The sequence below is a fragment of the Stenella coeruleoalba genome (genome assembly GCF_951394435.1).
Source record: "Stenella coeruleoalba genome assembly, chromosome: 2".
Taxonomy (NCBI): Eukaryota; Metazoa; Chordata; class Mammalia; order Artiodactyla; family Delphinidae; genus Stenella; species Stenella coeruleoalba.
The window spans coordinates 85,207,911-85,228,795 of record NC_137147.1 but is presented as its reverse complement, the minus strand read 5'-3'; the positions used below and the strand labels follow the sequence as shown (position 1 = coordinate 85,228,795).

The window sequence follows — 20,885 nt, the reverse complement described above, 5'->3', positions numbered from 1 at the left end:
TTAGAACTGGTTCTTTTTTTCCCCTCCTGGATAATGGCCTTTACATATTTAATATTATTCAATTTTCTTTATCTCCTTAGGATGGATCTTCTCCTGAACTCCCAAGTCTTGAGAGAAAAAATAAAAGAAGGAAAATTAAAGGAAAGAAAGGTATAGTATAGAATATTCTGGCAGAAAGAAATTGTTCTTACAGCAATTCAGCCTTTTTACAACTTGATACAGAGTGTAGCTTATCAAACATGGAATGCCCATTTATTTATTTATTTATATTTGATATTTTTGTCATCTTGCTTAAGGGCATAGAAAAAGTTTGATTTCCTACTATATCCAGTTGCAGCTGTAGAAGAAATATGTGATGCCACCTAGACCTGAAAGCTAAAGTTAATATATATCTTGGACAAATTGAATTCAGTGTATAGCTAGAAAGTGTCGCTGGGCCTTTTCAGTGGGGTGAAGAGGAATAGGACATTTAGTAAAAATTTTATCCCTCTTGGTCATTTATAGCCATTTCTCTCACTTTCCATTTTTGAGGCATCTTGGTTGCTTTTCTCATGTGAGTTAAGTAGAGAAGTTATTAGTGTGGCTCCCTGACTGATATGCTTCTATGACTCTTGCCTTACACTGACTCTAACACTGTTAGGGTATAAGGGCTAGTGCAGGAAGTGATTGGATGAACTTTCGGTGATTGGATGTGATAGATAAGGTGGGAGTCAAGGGTGACCTCATTTTCTGGCTGTGGCAGTTGGGTGGATGATGGCATTATTTGTAGAGCTAGAAAATTCCATGAGAGTTTCAGGTTGAGGGTAGAGGAAGGTGGTGAGTTCCCTTTTGGATCCCTTGAGTTAAAGGACTTTAGAGACACCTAGGTAGAGGTATCAAGTTGGTAGTTGGATATGTGGGTCTGGAGTTTAGGGGGAGAGGTCTTGGAGTATTGAATGGGAAAGAGGCAAACATAAAGATGACAAATACATGCACATAGTAGAACATTTTATTTAAAGTAACTTAAGTGTACTGTTTCAAAGCTATATTTTCTTCAGGATGCCTTTTGTAATAAAGAGAACTACTTTAAATTAACAGACTGGAAAAATATGAATCGGGAAGAGAGTGCAAGCAGTTCAGGTTTGGGGCCCAATCTAAGCCAAAGCCTTGGGTGAGGAGGGTAGTAGATAAAGGAGCATGGGAAATGAAACCTACAAGAGTTGATTTGCCTGGGGCAGAGATTTTGCTTGGAAGGGTCATGGTGGAAGATGGTGATTTGGTAAATTGGTACCATGTGGTGGTACGCTTGAAACCCTGAGGCTTGGTTTCTGACAGCATCAGGCTTGACTACATGATTTGTAAAATTTGATGAGTCCCCTTCCAGTGACCTAGTGGGGAGAAAATAAAGGCCTGTCCTAGACAATTGATGCAGTTCCATCTTCTGAGGAACTGTATTATTAATGAGAAGTCTCCAGTATTAAACTGAACCTTATGGTTTCTTTTGACAGAACGTTCTCAGGTTGACCAGCTGCTGCATATTTCTTTAAGGGAGGAAGAACTAAGCAAATCATTGCAGTGCATGGATAACAACCTTCTGCAAGCCCGTGCAGCTCTTCAGACAGCTTATGTTGAAGTTCAGAGGCTACTTATGCTCAAGCAGCAGGTAGTAGCAGATGGAATGTCTAGTGAAAATGGATCATCTTGAAGTTGGATTTAAAAATGCTTAACAAAATACTTTATTTTTAGATAACTATGGAGATGAGTACCCTGAGGACCCATAGAATACAGATTCTACAGGGATTACAAGGTATTCAGAGAATCTGATGGATTGGACCCTCTGTAACTTGTTACTTTTTGGTTCTCTGTGGAGGGGAATTAAAATGTTATGAAAAAATTAACATGATTTTTCTCTTGTCTCCTTGGTTTCATCCTTCTATAGAAAGGCCTGTGAGACTGTATATCCCCAAAATGCTTATGTTACAGAAAGAGTCCTGGGTTAGGAGTCCCAAGACTAGGGTTCACATTTTGTCTCTTCTTTTAGTACCGATGTGACTTTGGATAAGTCACTTAAAATCTGAAAAATTGGAATATTAATGCCTGTTCTTTGGTAGTTATATATATATATAATATAATATATATTATATATAATATAGCTTATATAATAATCTATTTTAAAGAATTATGAGGGTTTTTAAAATTCTCTTGTAATCTTTAAAAATACAAATTGGCTCAGAAATGAGTGGCTTTTCAGATAACATTTTTGCATTTGTGTATGTTTCCCATTCTAGAAACATATGAACCTTCTGAGCGTCCAGACCAGGTTCCCTGTAACCTTACACAAGAACAAAGGAACATTAGATCTCAAACATCTGCTGATGCCACACTGCTGCCTACTCCTTTTTTCCCGGTTTTCCTGGAGGCTTCATCTTCCCATGTGTCTCCGTCATCCACTGGAGCCCCTCTCCAAGGAATCACATCTACTTTCCAAGCCCATGGCAGTGTTCCTGCTCCAGACTCATCAGTTCAGATTAAACAAGAGCCCATGTCTCCTGAACAAGATGAGAATGTGAATGCTGTGTCACAAGGCTCTGCTTGCAATGTGTCCAAGGAATTACTGCAAGCTAATAGTATGTAAACTTTTCTCTGGGTTAAGGGCAACCCTGTAGTGGGTCTACGGCAATTTTATATCAGTGATGTAACATCATACTTGCCCATTAAAACTGAAGTTATTACAGTTTTTCTTGAAGTTTTCTTATTTAGGAAGATTATTTAAATATTGGTAACCTTTTTCTAATTTTCTCTAATGTAGGATTACTGAAGTGACTTTGGATTAGCACTTAACAGGTTTCATTTATTAGGATTGGTGCAGAATTATTTAGTTTTTGTGAGATAAATGGCATTGAAGTTATTTAGTCAATTTTCTAGATAAGATATATCCTCTGAATTTCTCATTACTTAACTATCTTTATCATTTCAAGTACAAACTAGGGTTAATACAGACCTGAGGAGCAGGTGGCCATGATGAAAGGCAGAGGGCTCTGGGGTTTGGAATCATCTAATAGAAACTTGGGTGTTTTTGAGAAATAGCCAGGGTTTTTACTCTCTTCATAGAATAATTCTTACCTAGTTACCATTTGAGAATAACTTCCAAGCTATTTAAAATCTCATCTGAAGTTTGCATAACCACAGTGGTGCTACATTGAAAATTAAGTAAGAAGCAAACAGGGACTTCCCTGGTGGTCCAGTGGGTAAGACTCCACCCTCCCAATGTAAGGGACCCGGGTTCGATTCCTGGTTGGGGAACTAGATACCCCATGCATGCCGCAACTAAGAAGTCTGCATGCTGCAACTAAGAAGTCCGCATGCCGCAACTAAGAAGCCCGCATGCTGCAACTAAGAAGCCTGTGAGCTGCAACTAAAGATTCCACCTGCTGCAACTAAGACCTGACACAGCCTAAATAAACAAATAAATAATAAATAAATAAATATTAAAATGAAAGAAGCAAACTGATATTGTGTGATTTTTTTTTTTTTGAGCAAAAACAAAGTCTGAAGAATTATCCTACATTTTGCTATCTGTTGCAACACTAATCATTGATATCTACATCAAATGTATATTATCTTTCATATTGAATTATGTTATTTTTATATGGATACTATTTAGTATTTTTTAAAAACTAGTAGTATTTTTTTCAAAAATAGCTTGTATTTTATTTCCTTTTCTGATTGCAAAACTAATTCATGTTCATTGTAAAAAGTTGGGAAACTATAAAAATGTGTATTTGTTATTTTGTTATATATTTCAGTCTTTTAAAATTATAAATGTTTATGTGCTTACATGAGACTTTATACAAAGGACAAGTATAGTCTGTTATAACTTGATTTTTTTCCCACTTAATTATGATCATTTTCCTGTGTCATAAAAATAATTCATCTAAAACACTATTTTGCTAGTTGTATAATATTTCAGAAGTTGCATAATATGAATATACAATAATTTATATAATCTTTGAATACGTTTTTTCCTTTTTTTGTATTCTGTATAACGCTGCATTGTATATGTCTTTGAGTATGTCTGTGATTATTTCATCAGTTTAAATTTCTAGACATGAAATAACTAAGTCAAAGAAAATAGACATTTTAAGTCAGCTGACTTTTTAACTGCTAGTATGTAGCTAAATTGGATGATATACAGGTAAAATGCATAATGAAAACTTCTAAGAAATAAAGGTGAAAGCACTTTAGCTAAATAGATATTTGTGTCTACTAAGAATAAAACACATTGTTAAATATGTGGACATTTCAAACAAAAAAGAAAAAAGATCAATAGAAACAATCCCCGCCCATAAAAGGAGCTTTTGTAGGGTATAAGACATGCATGTAATTTGTGAAATTAATGCAAGGCAAAGTATATAAATACTGTAATAGAAATATGTGTAGCTTATGGGAAGCTGAGGGGTCAGATAACTAAACCATGACTGTTAAAGTTGTTAACATATCAAAATGTCATTATTTGGTAGAAGTTCAATCAGTGATAACTGTAGTTTATGACTACAAATACCAGACACAAAAACGATGGAATAATTCTTTTTTTCCTTCTCAATTCAGGAGAGATCAGTGACAGTAGTCCAGTTTATCCAGTTATCACTGCAGCATTGTCCTTATCAGAGCTAACAGAGAGATTCCATGAGCCTAGCCAAGAACTGAAGTTTTCTGTGGAGCAAGGAAATACCAGAAACAGAGGGAACAATCCCTCTTCCCAATCAGCTGGTCTTCCTAGCATAAATAAAGAAGGTGAAGAGCCAAACAGAGGCAACAGCGGGTCTGAAGCCTGTACCAGTTCTTTTCCAAGATTGTCCTTTGCTTCAGAAACCCCTTTAGAGAAAGAGCCCCACTCTCCAGCTGACCATCCAGAACAACAGGCAGAGTCCACTCTGACATCAGCTGAAGCTAGGGGGAACAAGAAAAAGAAGAAACTTAGGAAGAAGAAAACTCTGCGGGCTGCCCACGTTCCTGAGAACAGTGACACTGAACAGGATATATTTACTGCTAAACCTGTAAGGAAAGTAAAAACTGGAAAGTCCACTAAAGGGGGGAAAGTGACAACCTCCACCTGGGAAGATAGCAGAACTGGTCCAGAACAAGAGAGTGTCAGAGATGAACCAGATAGTGACTCGTCTCTGGAAGTCCTAGAAATTCCTAATCCTCAGTTAGAAGTGGTAGCCATTGATTCTTCTGAAACTGGAGAAGAGAAACCAGACAGCCCATCTAAAAAGGATATTCGTAACTCCACAGAGCTAAACTCATTAGAAACTTCTCGCTCTGGTTGTGATGAAGTTAGCTCTACCAGTGAGATTGGCACCCGTTATAAAGATGGCATCCCTGTAAGGTAAGGACACCGTGTTGGTCCAATCAGAACAGCTTTCACCATTCTATTCTTGAAAAATAGAACCTTTTGTTCTGAATCAGAATTTTTTTAAAGAGTCACATTTATAGAAAATCAGTAGGGATAATGGATATGGAAGAATCAAACCTTAGCAATGGAGATTTTGTGTTTTCTCATTTGTGTTGTAAATATTTACTCTACTTTCATTTCCTTTCATATAGAAATTTCAGATGGAAAAACCGATCTCTTATATCATTGCTATTTTGTCCATTGTTTAGAACAATCTTTTGAGTCAGGAAAATATAAGTTTTACTGCCTGGCCAGTTCACACAGATGCTAAGAAGACTTTTGCTATTATTTTGTAGTGTGGCAGAAACTCAGACTGTGATCTCATCCATTAAAGGATCAAAGAACTCTTCAGGTATTTGGTTGTTCAGTTTTATTTAAATTAATCACAGAAAAAAAGTCTTGTAAATATTAGAGCCAGGGTTTAAATCTACTTAAATATGCTTATACAATAGGGGACGGGAACTGGGCTTGTTACCAAGAGGATTGCTTTGACCAGCAGTTATGGTATTCGTAAATCCTCAGATCTGGCATTTCAGTTTCTTACTCCCATCTCTCTTACCTGGCTGTCTTACGTGTTCACCTAATTAGTATAGTTGGCCTTCTGTATCTTCGGTTCCGCATCTATGGCTTCAACTAACTGCAGATTGTGTAATATGCATTTATTGGGGAAAAAAAAAACTCGTGTATAAGTGGACCTGCACAATTCAAAGCATGTTGTTCAAGGGTCAGCTGTAAACAGGAGGATGTGTATAGGTTATATACAAATACTACACCGTTTTATTTAAGGGGCTTGAGCATCCGTGGATTTTGGTGTGTGTGGGGGTGGGGGAGTCCTGAAACCAGTCCCCTTTGGATACCAAGGGACAATTAAGGTTTTTTGGCTCTTGGGGGGTTTTGCTTTGAGAAGGAACTACTTAAAAATAATGCCTTGGGCTTCCCTGGTGATGCAGTGGTTGGGGGTCCGCATGCCGATGCAGGGGACACGAGTTCGTGCCCCGGTCCGGGAAGATCCCACATGCTGTGGAGCGGCTGGGCCCGTGAGCCATGGCCACTGGGCCTGCGCGTCCGGAGCCTGTACTCCGCAACGGGGGAGGCCACAACAGTGAGAGGCCCATGTACCGCAAAAAAATAATAATAATGCCTTACTCAACAAGATAACTGGCAGCAGAGGAAACTGGATGTGGAAAGATGCTTGGTGCCTTATGGGTATCACTCAAAGCTCACTATATAAGTATCTTGTTCCAAAGTGAAAGGTCTTCCCTGCCTTTTTTTATTATGAAATCTTCATAATGAAGATCACGAATGAAAATGTGGTGTTTTGCTGGGGGAACTAGGCTTTAAGGAGAATCCAGAGACCACTTTTTCATAATGGTTTAAATTTTTTAGTATCTTTTGAGACACAGGCAGACACATCTCTGAAACGTATTTCTTGTTTTCTAGAAATATCTTCAGAGCCAGGAGATGATGATGAGCCCACAGAAGGGAGCTTTGAGGGGCACCAAGCTGCAGTGAATGCAATTCAGATATTTGGGAATTTACTGTATACCTGTTCAGCAGATAAAACTGTCCGAGTTTATAATCTCGTGGTAAGTTGATACAACAATTTGAATATTTTTGCTTGGTTGCAGGTTTTAGAAACTCCAAGTAGCTCTCTCTTAGACTAGGAGTTTATTTGCTGTCCAGAGATGGAGTGGGCTTTAGACTAACTTTAGATACAGTTGATCCAGCGGCTCAGTGGGGTCACTGGAGACTTAATTTCTTTCTTTATTTCCATTCTGCCTTCTCTGATATCACCTTTTCCTAAAGCAAGTTCTCCTCCTGCTCACAGATAGATGTCAGTAGCCACAGGGGTTTCTTTTCCCTCCCACCACCAAAAAAGGGTCCTGTGCTTTCCTCTCTGAACAATCACTTGGCAAAAGGAAATGGGATTATAACAATAGGCTCGCGACAGTCAGGTCCCAGCCCTGGAGTCGATGCTGAGGTCTGTCACATAGCTGCTACATAATAGAGAAGGGATAGAGTGAGTACTGGGGAAGTAGTCAATATAAGAGGAGGCATTTTCCCTGAGAGTTGATTAATTATCCCGGTTATTAAGAAGAGCAACGGTCTTCCACTACCCCACACTTAGGATAATCTGATGCTCATTACTCTCAATTTTCATAGAATGGACTTTTGAGTTTTGAGTCTGGTATGCGTCAAACTAATTCTGTTTATCCACAACGATAGCCAAGAAACTTTAGGAACACTATGTTTGAACAAGTATGGTGAAAGTATTTGAAACTGATGAAGTCCTTGAAAATCAAAAGGTTAGATAGATGATGGACTGAGAAAACGTTTGCTGTAGGCAACAGGTATATAGGTTCCTTTAGCCTAATAATGTGAGGGCAACAGGGATGACTGAAGGAAGGAAGCAATGGTACCAGGAGGTGTGACTGTAAGATTTGGGGAATTGGCTCTAACTCTGAACTGAAAGGTAAGTATAGGTATATATATATACATTCTAAATATATAACAGTATGTGCACAGAGACAACAGGATGTTCCATTATGAAACCACACCTGGAACACTAGACCTGTGATGGCACCTGACATATCTTTGAATATTGTGGTGCATTCTCTGCATACTGATCAAATGCAGGAACTTATCTGGGTAATTAGCTATAGTTTGGATTTGCTAGCTTTTTGGTCCATATGTTAGAGAGCCTTGCCCTAGATATTAACTAAAATTCTGATCTGTCTTATACCAAATTGCCCTAAGTATTGGATTGGCCAAAGAGTTTGTTCAGGTTTTTCTGTAACATCTTATGGAAAAACCCAAATGAACTTATGGCTCAGTTAACATATAGTTGCAGGTTACCTCAGTACATGTGACTGTTTGCTGGGCATTCAGTGAACAGGTATTTACTGAACACCTTTTGATACCAGGTACTGTTCTAGACTCTGAGGCTACAACAATGAACTGTATGTTTTAGCATCGTTTTTTTTTTTTTGAGGAAATGCATTATCTAATCCATTTATATCCACAAGTAATGATCTGAACTGTGCTTGACTTTAGAGTCGGAAGTATATTGGTGTCTTTGAGGGCCATACCTCCAAAGTGAACTGCCTCCTGGTTACTCAGACCTCTGGGAAGAATGCTGCCCTTTACACTGGTTCCAGTGATCACACCATTCGCTGCTATAATGTTAAGGTAAGTGGGTCCAGCAAAATCAAACGTGATAATATTGAAACACTTTGACTGTATTTACTGTGTAGAGTGGAGACACTGAGACAGATGCTTCATTCTGTTCACTTGCTTGCTTCTGAACTTACTCCAGTACCCTGTATAGCCTTTGGAAGAAATGAGGCTTAGATCTAAACCATGTTTTCTGTCTCTCTCCACCAGTATCTTTTCACTTACTCTACTATTAATAATATACCTCCTTTGTTCTTTTCAACAATTAGTCTTGATTTTTATTTTCACATCTTATGCCAAAATTAATACTAGAGAGAAAACAAAATGTTTAAATTTTTTAAACCTGAAAACATAGAAGTAGATATCTCCTCTGAAAAAGAATTTTCTAAATGTATTGTAAGAAATGAAAGAAAATCATTTGCATTAAATATATATATTATAGGACTTCCCTGGTGGCACAGTGGTTAAGAATCCGCCTGCCAATGCAGGGGACACGGGTTTGATCCCTGGTCTGGGAAGATCCCCCATGCTGCGGAGCAACTAAGCCTGTGCACCACAACTACTGAGCCTGTGCTCTAGAGCCCGTGAGCCACAACTACTGAGCCCACATGCCACAACTACTGAAGCCCATGCTCCTAGAGCCCATGCTCCACAACAAGAGAAGCCACCACAGTGAGAAGCCCACGCACCGCAAAGAAGAGTAGCCCCCGCTCACCGCAACTAGAGAAAGCCCGTGCACAGCAGCAAAGACCCAATACAGCCAAAAATAAATAAATAAATTAAAAAAATAAATATATACACACATATATTCTTTAAAAGATTTGATTATTTAAGACAAAATTTATAATACCAAAGATTAGGTTTTTAACATATATAGATGGAATGTGTGGTAACAGGAACACAAAGGAAAGGGAGGATGGAATTGTGCTGGTGCAAGGTTCTTATATTTTATTGGGGATAAGTCAGTTTTACTTTGAACTAGATGGTTACAATTTAAAGAGGTAATCTCCAGAAGGCTGGCTCACAGCTTCAGTGTGCGTCAGATAGACCTGGAGAGCTTGTTAAAACACATATTACTGGACCCCACTCCCAGAGCTTCTGATTCAGTAGGCTTGGGATAGGGCCCAAGAATTTACATTTCTAACATGTGATACTGATGCTACTGGTGTAGGGGCCACACTCTGAGAACAGCTGCCCTGGAGCAACCACTAAAAGAATAAAGCAAAGAAAGACAGCTAAAAAATTTAATAGAGGAATTAAAATGGCGTACTAAAAAACACTTGTTTAATGCAAAACAAGGCAGAAATGGGGGAACAGAGAAATAAAAATGAGACAAATAGAAAGCAAATTGGAGTCTAAATCTAGCCATATTTAATAATTATATTAAATGTGAATTAACACTAAAATCAAAAGGCAGAGATTGACTAGCTAAAGAACAAACATCAAAATCTGTGCTGTCTACAAGACACACCTTTTAAATTCAGACACAAGTAGGTTGAATTAAAAGAATGGAAAAAAATGTACTATGCAAATAATAACAAAAAGAGCTAGAGTGATTATGTTACTATCAGGCAAATAGACTTTAAGACAAGGAATGCTACTGAGACAAGGGTGGCATTCCATAATGATAAAAATGTCAATATAGCAGGAAGATAGAACAATTAGAAATATATGTACGTAATAACAGCACCAAAATATGTAAAGTAATACTGATAGAACTACAGAGGAGAAATAGACAAATCCACAATTACAGTTGAAGACTTCAACACCTCTCTCAATACTTGATAGAGTACTGGTCAGAAAATCATCAAGGATGTAGAAGAACTGGACAATACCATTAACAAACAAGATCTAATTAATATTTATAGTTAAAAAAATTAACATTCATAGACTCTGCCACCCGAAACAGCAGCATACACATTCTTTCCAAGTGCATATGGAGCATTCACCAGTATAGACCATTGCTGGGTCATCAGATAAGTCTTAGTCTTATTGAGAATCTTAATTAAAAGGATTGAAATCATTTAGAGTATGTTCTCCAACCACAGTGGAGTTAGAAATCAATAACAGAAAGAAATCCACCAAAAAAAAAAGAGAAAGAAATCTTGGAAGTCCGCAAGTAAGGGGTAATGAAATAGCATACTTCTAAGTTACCCATGATTCAAAGAAGAAGTCACAAAGGAAATTAGAAAATATCTTGAACTAAATGAAAATGAGCATCCAGCGTAACATTTGTAGGATAGCTAACGCGTTGCTGAGGGGGAAATTTCTAGTTTTAAATGCTTATATTAGAAAAAAAAGAAAGTTTAAAATCAATTATCTGAGTTTGTAAGAAAATAGAAAAAGAAGAAAAAGTTAAACCCGAAATAGATATATAAAGGAAATAATAAAGAGCAGAATGGAAACCACCAATTTATAAAACTGACACAATAGAGAAAAATCAGTGAGACCAGAAGCTAATTTTTTGAAAAGATAAATTTAAAAAAAACTTTTAGCTAAATTGATCAAAACAAAGAGAAGCCACAAATTTCAAATATCCTGAATGTAAGAAGGAACCTCATAACAGCATTATTAATCAATACATCCATCAACTGATAAATGGATAAATGTGGTATATAAAAAGTGGAATAATACTAGCAACAAAAAGGAATAAACTATTCATACATGTAGCAACATGGATGGATCTCAAAAACATCATGCTAGGGGAAAGAAGTCATATGTAAAAGACTACATACTGAATGTTCTCTTAATATGGAATTCTAGAAAAGGCAAAACTATCAGAGTTGCCTGGGGTGGCAGTGGGGACTGACTGAAAGAGGGTACGAGGTAACTTTTTAGAGTGCTAGAAATGTTCTGAAAGTTGATTGTGGTAATGGTTGCATAACTGCATACTTTACTAAACTTAATGAAACGTATATCTAACATGGTGAATTTTATTATATGGAAGCAATACTTAAGTCTATTGAAAATTGTAAACAGATTTTGACAAGAAATCGTCTTAGGTAAAAAGAGGGAAAAATAGTTGTAACAGGACAGGATAAACACAGGGTTAATATCATATGTTGTAAGGAGCTTACACCTTTGAGAAGAGAAATAGTAAAATCCCTACACATAAATTGAAAGACAGAAATTCTTTAAAAAGAGAATATACAAGTAACTATTTGAAAATAACAGTCTTGTCAATAAATGGAAGTTAAAACAGAAGTTCAGTACCATTTTGACTTATAAAATTAACAGAAACTTTTAAAAGATTTTTCAGTGTTTTTAAGGGTTCTAACCCGCAGTAGTATTTGGCATAGTGGGACTGTATGTTAGTGAAAAAAATTCTTAGTTTTTGAAATTGAGGTGTAACTTTATATAGTAAAGTACATAAATTTTAAGTATACAGCTTGATGAATTTTTACATAGATACACATTTCTTTAACCACCACCAAGATCGAAACACAGATCATTTTCATCCCCCTGAAGCTTCCCTCATACACCTTGCACTCACCACCCCCAGCCAAAGAAAACCATTGTTCTGATTTCTGTCATTATAGATTATATTTGTCTGTGCTTGAACTTCATAATAAACCATACTGGATGTATTCTTTCACATTAGCTTTAGCTCGCTATAATGTCTGAAATTCATCTTTATTGTTGCATGCACCAATAGTTTTTTTATTACGGCAACGTATTCCATTTCTCCTATAAAATTACAAAATGATCTCACATGGATGGGTTAGCCAGAGGCAACATATATCTTATCATTTGAGCATATTCACTGTCTTTTCCTTTATTTTACAATTGCATATGCAGCATTTATATTTGTAATTTTATGCGGGGAAAGTAATTTAAAAGACTGACTCTTTCAGGTATGAAAGAAGGTTGGAAGAGATCAAAGACTTTGATAGTCTACAGCTTTTATCATCCAACCCATAGGTTGTCCCATCCTACTTATAGGATGGGACAAGTAGGTCCTACTTATAACTGTCTTGATTTTAATGTCTGTATCCAGACCTCTTTAAAAAGCTAAACTTGAGCCTTTAGTCACTTAGTATCATTCAACAGCATTCAGTCTTGAGCACTTACTATGTAACTGGCCCTGTTCTAGGTTCTAGGTAAGTAGATTTTATCAGTATAACCCAGTTCTGGAAATTCATGGAAATAGTTTCTTGAAGGTCAGCTCAAACTGTGTTTGTATAACCTGGATATGCATCAGAATTATGAAGGAAATTTTTAAAAACACATATTCCAGGGCCTGAATTAGAATCTCAGGGACTGGGGTGAAGCTTGGGGTTCTATATATTTTCAGAGCTTCTTGGGTAATTGTAGACCAGCTAACCTGATACTGGTTTGAAGGAGGCATTTGGGAGCTATTAAAATAGAGAATCAGTTGCAGGAAAGCGCATATTTGATTAATGCAATTATCAGATATACAACTATAATCTTTATTTTCCTTTTTAAGTGTCAAGTGCAGCTTTAACTTTATCTTTGGCTACTTAATTTAAGAGGCTAGAACCCAATCCATAGTGCCCTTTGAAGAATTTCTACATTCCAAATTAGAAACATAGGTAACATTAGAAGTTACAGTTGTTTACTATATTACCTACAGCTTGAGGGTATTTGGCTACATATTTCAAAGCAGAAAACAGTCTAAGATAGTCTTCTACAAAATAGAGGACGCTACATTTTCTTCCTCATAAAAAATCATTTCACACTATTCTCAGGAGGATTGTTTTCACATCTTATTTGCCTTTAATCTCTGCTGATCAGGTGTTGTGTGCTTTTATCAGACTCGAGAGTGTGTGGAGCAGTTACAGCTGGAAGACCGGGTTCTCTGCCTCCACAGTAGGTGGCGAATTCTCTATGCAGGACTGGCAAATGGCACTGTGGTCACCTTCAACATAAAGGTTAGTGGTTGGGGAGAGAAGGCTGAATTCCCATGCCACTTGAAAATGGTGTGAGTGTGTGTGGGAAGAAGTTGAAGGCAGATGTTTTCCTGTTTTTGTGTGTGTTTGAGAAAGCAACAGAATTAGCTGCTACTCAAAAATTTATCTTCTGTTGTAAGTGAAACAAGATGCTGCATTCTGTCTGCTCAGGCCCAAGTGTGCCAGGACCAAAGTGTAACTCTACTAAATTAAACCAGGCCTGATGATTTGGGGCCAAATAATGAGTCATAGGTTAAACTAGTCTGTCTCATTTTAAGAATGACACCGTGAAATGAGCTTAAATTCCTTTGAGTATGACGTTGATGTGGTTTGGAACTGATTTAGGGTTTCATGAGGGTAGCTTGTTCTTGACTTGAACTAAGTCAAGGTTTGCCTTCGTGCCTGTGGGCCTCATTCTTTCCTGACCCAAATATAAATCCATTTGTTGAGCAAACCTTTATGGAGCACTATTACATGCTAGGTCTCAGGATAAGGCTTAGGAAATGAATACGGACCAGTTCTTAATGGCCCTGTGTGCTTTGTTAATGTAGTTGGACTTGTAAGCTTTAAAGTAAGAGAGACATGATCTAATTTGTATTTTAGAAAATGTCACTCTGGAGTTGAACAGGATGGAAAATACTGGTACTAGTAGAAGCTTGGAGACCATTTAGGAGGCTTTGTTATGGCAGCTGACATGAAAGATTAGACTAAGGTGAAGAGAAAATGGATAAAAGATGTAATTGGAGGTAGAAGTGATAGGTTTGGTTACTAGTTAGTTGTAGCATTCTATCCGGAGGCCATCTGGTCATCTTTTAACAGTGTGTTAGAATGTTACTGTGTTATGCCTTGTTACAGTATCATATGTTTAGTTAGTACCTATTATCTCTCCTTCTACCAGCTAGCTGGAACTACTTACAAGGAATGCAATAAAATATGTCGTGGTTTCTGCCTTTAAGAAGCTTAAAATCAAATTAGAAGAAACTAGCACATATATAATCAAGCGTCAGATTATTTGGTTCACTAGATATGAATAGATCACAGAAGGGTAATTAGTAAAGGTTTTTGCATTCTAAATGCAAAGTGCTAACAACGTAGATTAGATTTGGTTAGGGCAATAGAAATGAAGACAGAATAGATTTAAAATATTTTAAAGGATAAAACTTGATAATTACCCAGTTCTCTTCTATTTTGTGAGATTAAGGTAATCAAAGGTAGGTAGAAGTTTTGGGGCAAGATGATGACAAATTCAAATGGGAATGGTCTTTACTTTTATTTTTTTGAAATGGTCTTTAAATGGTTTAAAAGCCCCAGCAAAGATGGACTTTGAGACAGAGATTTGAGAGTTTCTGCAGAGAGATGAATTTTGAAGCCTTGTTAGGGCTGGACCTTTTCTGTTTTGCCCATACTCCTGGAACGCAGTGCTTTCTGGGGCTCAACAGAAAGCATGGGCTGTTTACCTGGGCCTTCCCGCCATTGGGCCCTGAACTCCATTGATCTACCTCCCCAGCATCTCAAGATGACTGAGATTGATGCTCAGCTCTCTAGGCTCCCAGCTGCTGCTCTTGCCTAGTTTCTAGGAGTTTTATCTCGTGCACTCACCTTAAACTACCTCTTTAGAGTTTTGGGGAAGTAGGAAACTTTATGAACAAGTTTGGTTTGGGAATGAGGGAAGCAAGTCTAAAATCTGAGGTAAAGGAATGTTTGGGAATTCAGGATGTGACCATGCCACTCTGACTGATACAAAGGCTTCTGTAGTTTAACTTAACTGATGTCATGAGAGATAGACATAGAACCAGAAGTCAGAAGAAGGTCAGAATAACAGAAAGGTGGAGAATGAGAGACTCAGATTGTCTAAGAAGGTAGTTCTCAAAGAGAATTTTGGAAACAATCATGGCATAGTGCATAAATTTTGGATGACAAAAAAACAGAGTTCTTGGGTCTGTGGAAAGTGTATTCAAATATGAAAAAAAGGTTTATCATTCATTATCATTAACTTAAGGGAAGTGAGAGAGGGCATAAAAGAACCAAATTCTAATTATGATCAGGATAGTGCGGGTCAAAGGTAGAAATGAGTTTATAATGTAAGACTGTCCCCACTAGAATCAGGAAGGAAGGAGTCATGAATGCGGAGTGTTGGAATAGGAATGGCAGAGGTTGGGGAGTTAGGGATAGGGAGTAGATATGAGAACTTACTGGTGTTAGAATTTAGAGTTTGTATCAAGGTAGTGATTTGGGTTAGTTGATGTTGAGTTTTTCCAACTAAGTTGCTTTTACTTCATATAATGGTGGTGTATTTTTCAGAACAACAAACGACTTGAAATCTTTGAATGCCATGGCCCTCGGGCTGTCAGCTGTCTTGCCACAGCTCAGGAAGGTGCCCGAAAGCTGCTGGTTGTGGGGTCTTATGACTGTACCATTAGTGTGCGTGATGCACGGAATGGACTGCTCCTTAGAACTCTGGAGGGCCACAGCAAAACCATTCTCTGCATGAAGGCAAGTATAGTGCAGAAAATAGGAGTTCATTGTCTGGTACAAATAGAAGGGTTTGAATGAAATTTACCATGTTGTCTAATGCCTTATTTAGAATACAGATTACTATCCTTTTTTATTTTCTTTTTTTAAAAAATTTATTTATTTATTTATGGCTGTGTTGGGTCTTCGTTGCTGCGCACGGGCTTTCTCTAGTTGCAGTGAGTGCGAGCTACTCTTCCTTGTGGTGCGCAGGCTTCTCATTGCGGTGGCTTCTCTTGTTGCGGAGTACGGGCTCTAGGTGTGCGGGCTTCAGTAGTTGCGGCACGTGGGCTCTAGAACGCAGGCTCAGTAGTTGTGGCGCACAGGCTTAGTTGCTCCGCAGCATGTGGGATCTTCCTGGACGAGGGCTCGAACCCATGTCCCCTGCATTGGCAGGCGGATTCTTAACCACTGCGCCACCAGAGGAGTCCCTATGACCCTTTTCTTTAGGCTTGGATTACCACAGGACATACTGTTTTTTAATATATTAACCAAGAGACAAATAAAATTGTATCTTATTGTAGAACGTAGATATACTCGAATGCCCTTCTAGGCTGCTTCGTAATCATTCCGAAGAAGCAACAAACCCAGTAGTACATTGTCAATTCATCACAGTACTGGGTGGCAGCACATAAGTTTCAGTTCAGAAAATTTGTCTGAGAAACTTATTTCATACCTCGTTCATGCTCATCTCAAAATAGGGTGGGAAGTAGAATTTGCTAATGTGTATTACAAGTTAAAGGAAACTCAGAACGTTATATCGAATCTCATTAACTGAATTTTTTTTCTTTAAGGTGGTGAATGACCTTGTGTTCAGTGGCTCCAGTGATCAGTCAGTCCATGCCCACAACATTCACGTAAGCCATGTTGGTGTGAAGAAATCTTTAGTAGAATGATGATTGAAGCTTAAAGGATGCCTCAGACCTCTTGCAATTTAAATTAAGCCCTTTTTCTAGTGAAAGACTTAATAATAATCCCTGCGCATAAGCTCTTGGATAATATTAAGTACTGTAGAAATTCTGACCTCATCAAAATTCTTAGTGGGGAATAGACTCAAAATTTACGTAAGGTTTAGTTTGAATGCCTCATCTAAACATGAGATAAATTGAGCATCTGAGGCTCTAAGAAAGTAGATATGATACATAGTTTAAAATAGCACAAGTAAAAACAGCCAAGAGACTCTGCTCAGGTCATAGAGGCTGCTTTTGAAGCTCAGTTCTTAGTCTGTAAACCTGGGGGTTATCCAGCCTCAGGGACATGTCCAGATGCAGTGAAATGATAAAAGTGAATATACTTCAAAAGCTATAAAATACATACACACATAGCTGTGGCCCTTCTCTTTCTGTGACTTGGGGTTCTCTCCATCAAGATACAGTGCAGGGGTTCCCTGGTGGTGCAGTGGTTAAGAATCCCCCTGCCAATGCAGGGGACATGGGTTCAAGCCCTGGGCCGGGAAGAGCCCACATGCCGCGGAGCAACTAAGCCCGTGCGCCACAGCTACTGAGCCTGCGCTCTAGAGCCTGTGAGCCACAACTACTGAAGCCCACGCACCTAGAGCCAGTGCTCCTCAACAAGAGAAGCCACAGCAATGAGAAGCCTGCTCACCACAATGAAGTGTAGCCCCCACTCGCCAAAACTAGTGAAAGCCTGCACGCGCAACAAAAACCCAACTCAGCCAAAAATAATAAATAAATTTATTTAAAAAAAGATACAGTGCATACATTTTGTAAAAGTAAAAAATGCTTGTGGGAGTGCTTCATCTGTTAAAATTAGTACAGCTACGTTTGTACAAGTAGTCTCAGAATTATGTCTTCTAGGATTACAGAATTATAAATCTCAAAAGTCGGAAGGAATCTTGAAGGTCAGTCTAGTGACTCTTATCTCTCTTCTGATGCAGACTGGCGAGCTTGTACGGATCTATAAAGGTCACAATCATGCAGTGACTGTGGTGAATATCCTAGGAAAAGTGATGGTGACTGCTTGCCTGGATAAATTTGTTCGTGTCTATGAATTACAGGTAGAATTTAGACCCAGTATTTTGCTTGAATGACTTGGGAAGACTGTCTATTTGGATTTGGTGTTGATTTTTCTATATGGAAAGGCTGGGGTGGAACTCAGGAATCTGAGTTCTTCACAAGTGCTATAGATGATTATGAAGTAGCTGGTCCTTGGAGGATGCTTTCAGAAACACTACTCTGAGATACCTGGTCAGGCTCACACGTGTTAAAAATTAAATGGTGGGCTTCCCTAGTGGCGCAGTGGTTAAGAATCTGCCTGCCAATGCAAGGGACACAGGTTCGAGCCCTGGCCCGGGAAGATCCCACATGCCACAGAGCAAGTAAGCCCGTGCGCCACAACTACTGAGCCTGAGCTCTAGAGCCTGAAAGCCACAACTACTGAGCCCACATGCCACAACTACTGAAGCCTGTACAACTAGAGCCAGTGCTCCACAACAAGAAAAGCAATGACAATGAGAAGCCCGCGCACTGCAACTAGGGAAAGCCCGTGCACAGCAACAAAGACCCAACACAGCCATAAATAAATAAATAAATAGATTTATTTTTTTTAAAAAATTAAATGGTGTCAAAAAAAAATTTAAATGGTTTATGGAGAGCAGCTGTAGTCTGTAACACCTGTCTGATTCTCTTTGTGTGCAATTTCAGGTTTGAGACTTTGACACTACACAGAAATTGGTTTTATTTTTTCCAGTTACCAGCTCTTCCCATGAGGAGAAGGAGTTGTTAGATTATGTTTCTGTTAACATGCTACTGGTACTTCAGCTTGGTACCTCAGGTGTAGTTTTAAACCTTTCAAAGGCCTTCAGGGACTATGCCTGTTAAACACAAGGTATAAATAACCTTAATTCTCTCTCTTTTTTTTTTCCTCCACCCAAGTCACATGATCGATTGCAAGTTTATGGAGGACACAAAGACATGATTATGTGTATGACCATCCATAAAAGTATGGTGAGTATAATTTGCTGTGCCACATATTTGCCTTTGAATGTGTTTACTAAAAATTGTACAAACTATTAATAATGTTACTACTTGTCACTTCCAAAAATGACATCTGTTTTTGATATGCCTCATTACTGAATGTCTTTCTATCTCTTGGTATTATAATATTGAAAACCCAGTAATGCTGTTGAATATTCCTTTTTTTATTAAGAGCTAAAATAATTACAATACAAAATATAATACCACCATTAAATAGAAGGTAAATTTAAGATGTTTCCAAAAAAAAAAATTGAGTGGTGCTTTTTTCAGTGACATTATGATCTGGACAGTACATTGGAATAGAGTCAGGAGGTTTGGCCAGTGTGGCATAGTTATAGCAGACCTAAAAGTAGAAGCTAACTCATGTAACCCTGCTAATCCTTGATTTATTTTATTTTTAAATTTTGAGGTTGAACCAGAATGGATGTTTTTCAGACTTTAAGCAGTAGAACCTTTTGTTCCAATGAAATACAGATGCCTAATATGCAATGCCCAGTAGAAGCCAGAGCTACACCAGTTAAAGTATAAGTGGTGCCTCTGATCCCTGCCACTTCCGGTCTCAGCCACAATCCCAAGAGTGGCTCTCTAAGGAGCACAGCTTCAAAGTGTCCAGACTAGAAGATCTACAAGATACTTTCCCATTATGGTACTCTGGGGCTGGTTTGGGTTTAGGTTTAGGTTTTCTTGTTGTTGTAGCTGATACCAGTAACTTTTGACTCTTATTTTGAGGATGATTGTAGTAGTTTTATTGTGTGTTGTTTTGGTCTGATGTGATAAACCTTTTTCTCTAGATTTATACTGGCTGTTATGATGGCAGTATTCAGGCCGTGAGGCTGAATCTGATGCAGAATTACCGCTGCTGGGTAAGGAGTGAAACTGTTCTTGTCACCAGACTTAGATGTTGCACAACCCCAGGCCAATTTATAGATCTTCATTATCATCGGTTTAGCATTTTTATATTGAGCGTCTACTTTTGCCTTCCGCTGTAGGACAAATAAGCTTATTTTTTAAAAACTACATAAAATGCTTCCATACTTCTGTAATGAAAAGTCTAATCTTAGGATTAGATATAAAGCATATTTGAGTATCCACTCAAAGTTTATCTCTTTTGTGTTTTTTATTTTGTTTTATTACTCTATTGATACATGCCTACAAAAACATCAACAGTACAGAAGTGTGTGAAAGAAAAGTATAAGTGCTTATTTTCATGACCTGCCCACAATACTTTACCCATTCCTCAGGCATTACATGTATAGTTTGGTTTGTTCCTCATTGGTTTTTGAGGAATAGGCAGATAAAAATTTGCATGTTTGAAGTTTTAAACCTCAGTTTACTAGGCTAAATTGCGTGGTTTTTATTTTTGGGTGGGAGCTGGTGATTAACCCTCAAAACTTTCATACTGTTTCTTATAAGCCTTAATTTGTTTCATCAGTTCTAATAGTTAGTTGTGACCAGAGAAAAGTTGATGGCACTGAATTTTTTTTCCCCTAAACCCTGACCTCCTTTTTCAGCATTGATGAAATGAACTGGATGCTCTCCATTTTAAAATTTGATTTTGGGTTTGTCTCTGGCCTAATTACTTTTCAGCTTTTTACACATCACTATCTTTGATTTTTAGTCTTCTCAGTGAAGACAAGCAAAATCTAGTACAACAGGCTCCAGAATATACAAATAGACTTAACTTATCTAGAGAAACGAGGAAAATACCTTCTGGTTTTAAAGCTGGGGGGTTGGAATAGTGCTTACAGAGGAGAAACTCAAATTTGCATTACTTTTTAGAAATGAACATGTTAGAATGAGAATCATAGGATTTCTTACAAGCCTGTAGGGAAAAAAAGCCAAGACAAAGAGTCTTTATGC

At 37.9% G+C, this 20,885-nt stretch overlaps 1 protein-coding gene across 5 annotated transcripts in view; it reads left to right on the top strand.

The window, feature by feature from the left end:
• The window catches only part of ZNF106 (zinc finger protein 106), a 62,925-nt gene that overhangs the window by 36,941 nt on the left and 5,099 nt on the right, over positions 1-20,885 (top strand). For 3 of the 5 annotated variants that reach the window (XM_079906927.1, XM_079906925.1, XM_079906928.1), the window contains 14 exons: positions 81-150; positions 1,488-1,645; positions 1,726-1,786; positions 2,268-2,606; positions 4,588-5,368; positions 5,731-5,786; positions 6,875-7,020; positions 8,489-8,623; positions 13,384-13,500; positions 15,820-16,011; positions 16,824-16,886; positions 17,927-18,046; positions 18,924-18,995; positions 19,817-19,888. In XM_079906927.1, coding sequence (XP_079763053.1) covers positions 81-150; positions 1,488-1,645; positions 1,726-1,786; positions 2,268-2,606; positions 4,588-5,368; positions 5,731-5,786; positions 6,875-7,020; positions 8,489-8,623; positions 13,384-13,500; positions 15,820-16,011; positions 16,824-16,886; positions 17,927-18,046; positions 18,924-18,995; positions 19,817-19,888 — 2,382 coding nt within the window. The remainder of the gene's footprint in view (positions 1-80; positions 151-1,487; positions 1,646-1,725; positions 1,787-2,267; positions 2,607-4,587; positions 5,369-5,730; positions 5,787-6,874; positions 7,021-8,488; positions 8,624-13,383; positions 13,501-15,819; positions 16,012-16,823; positions 16,887-17,926; positions 18,047-18,923; positions 18,996-19,816; positions 19,889-20,885) is intronic. The other 2 variants (XM_079906926.1, XM_079906929.1) reach the window with 1 other exon arrangement.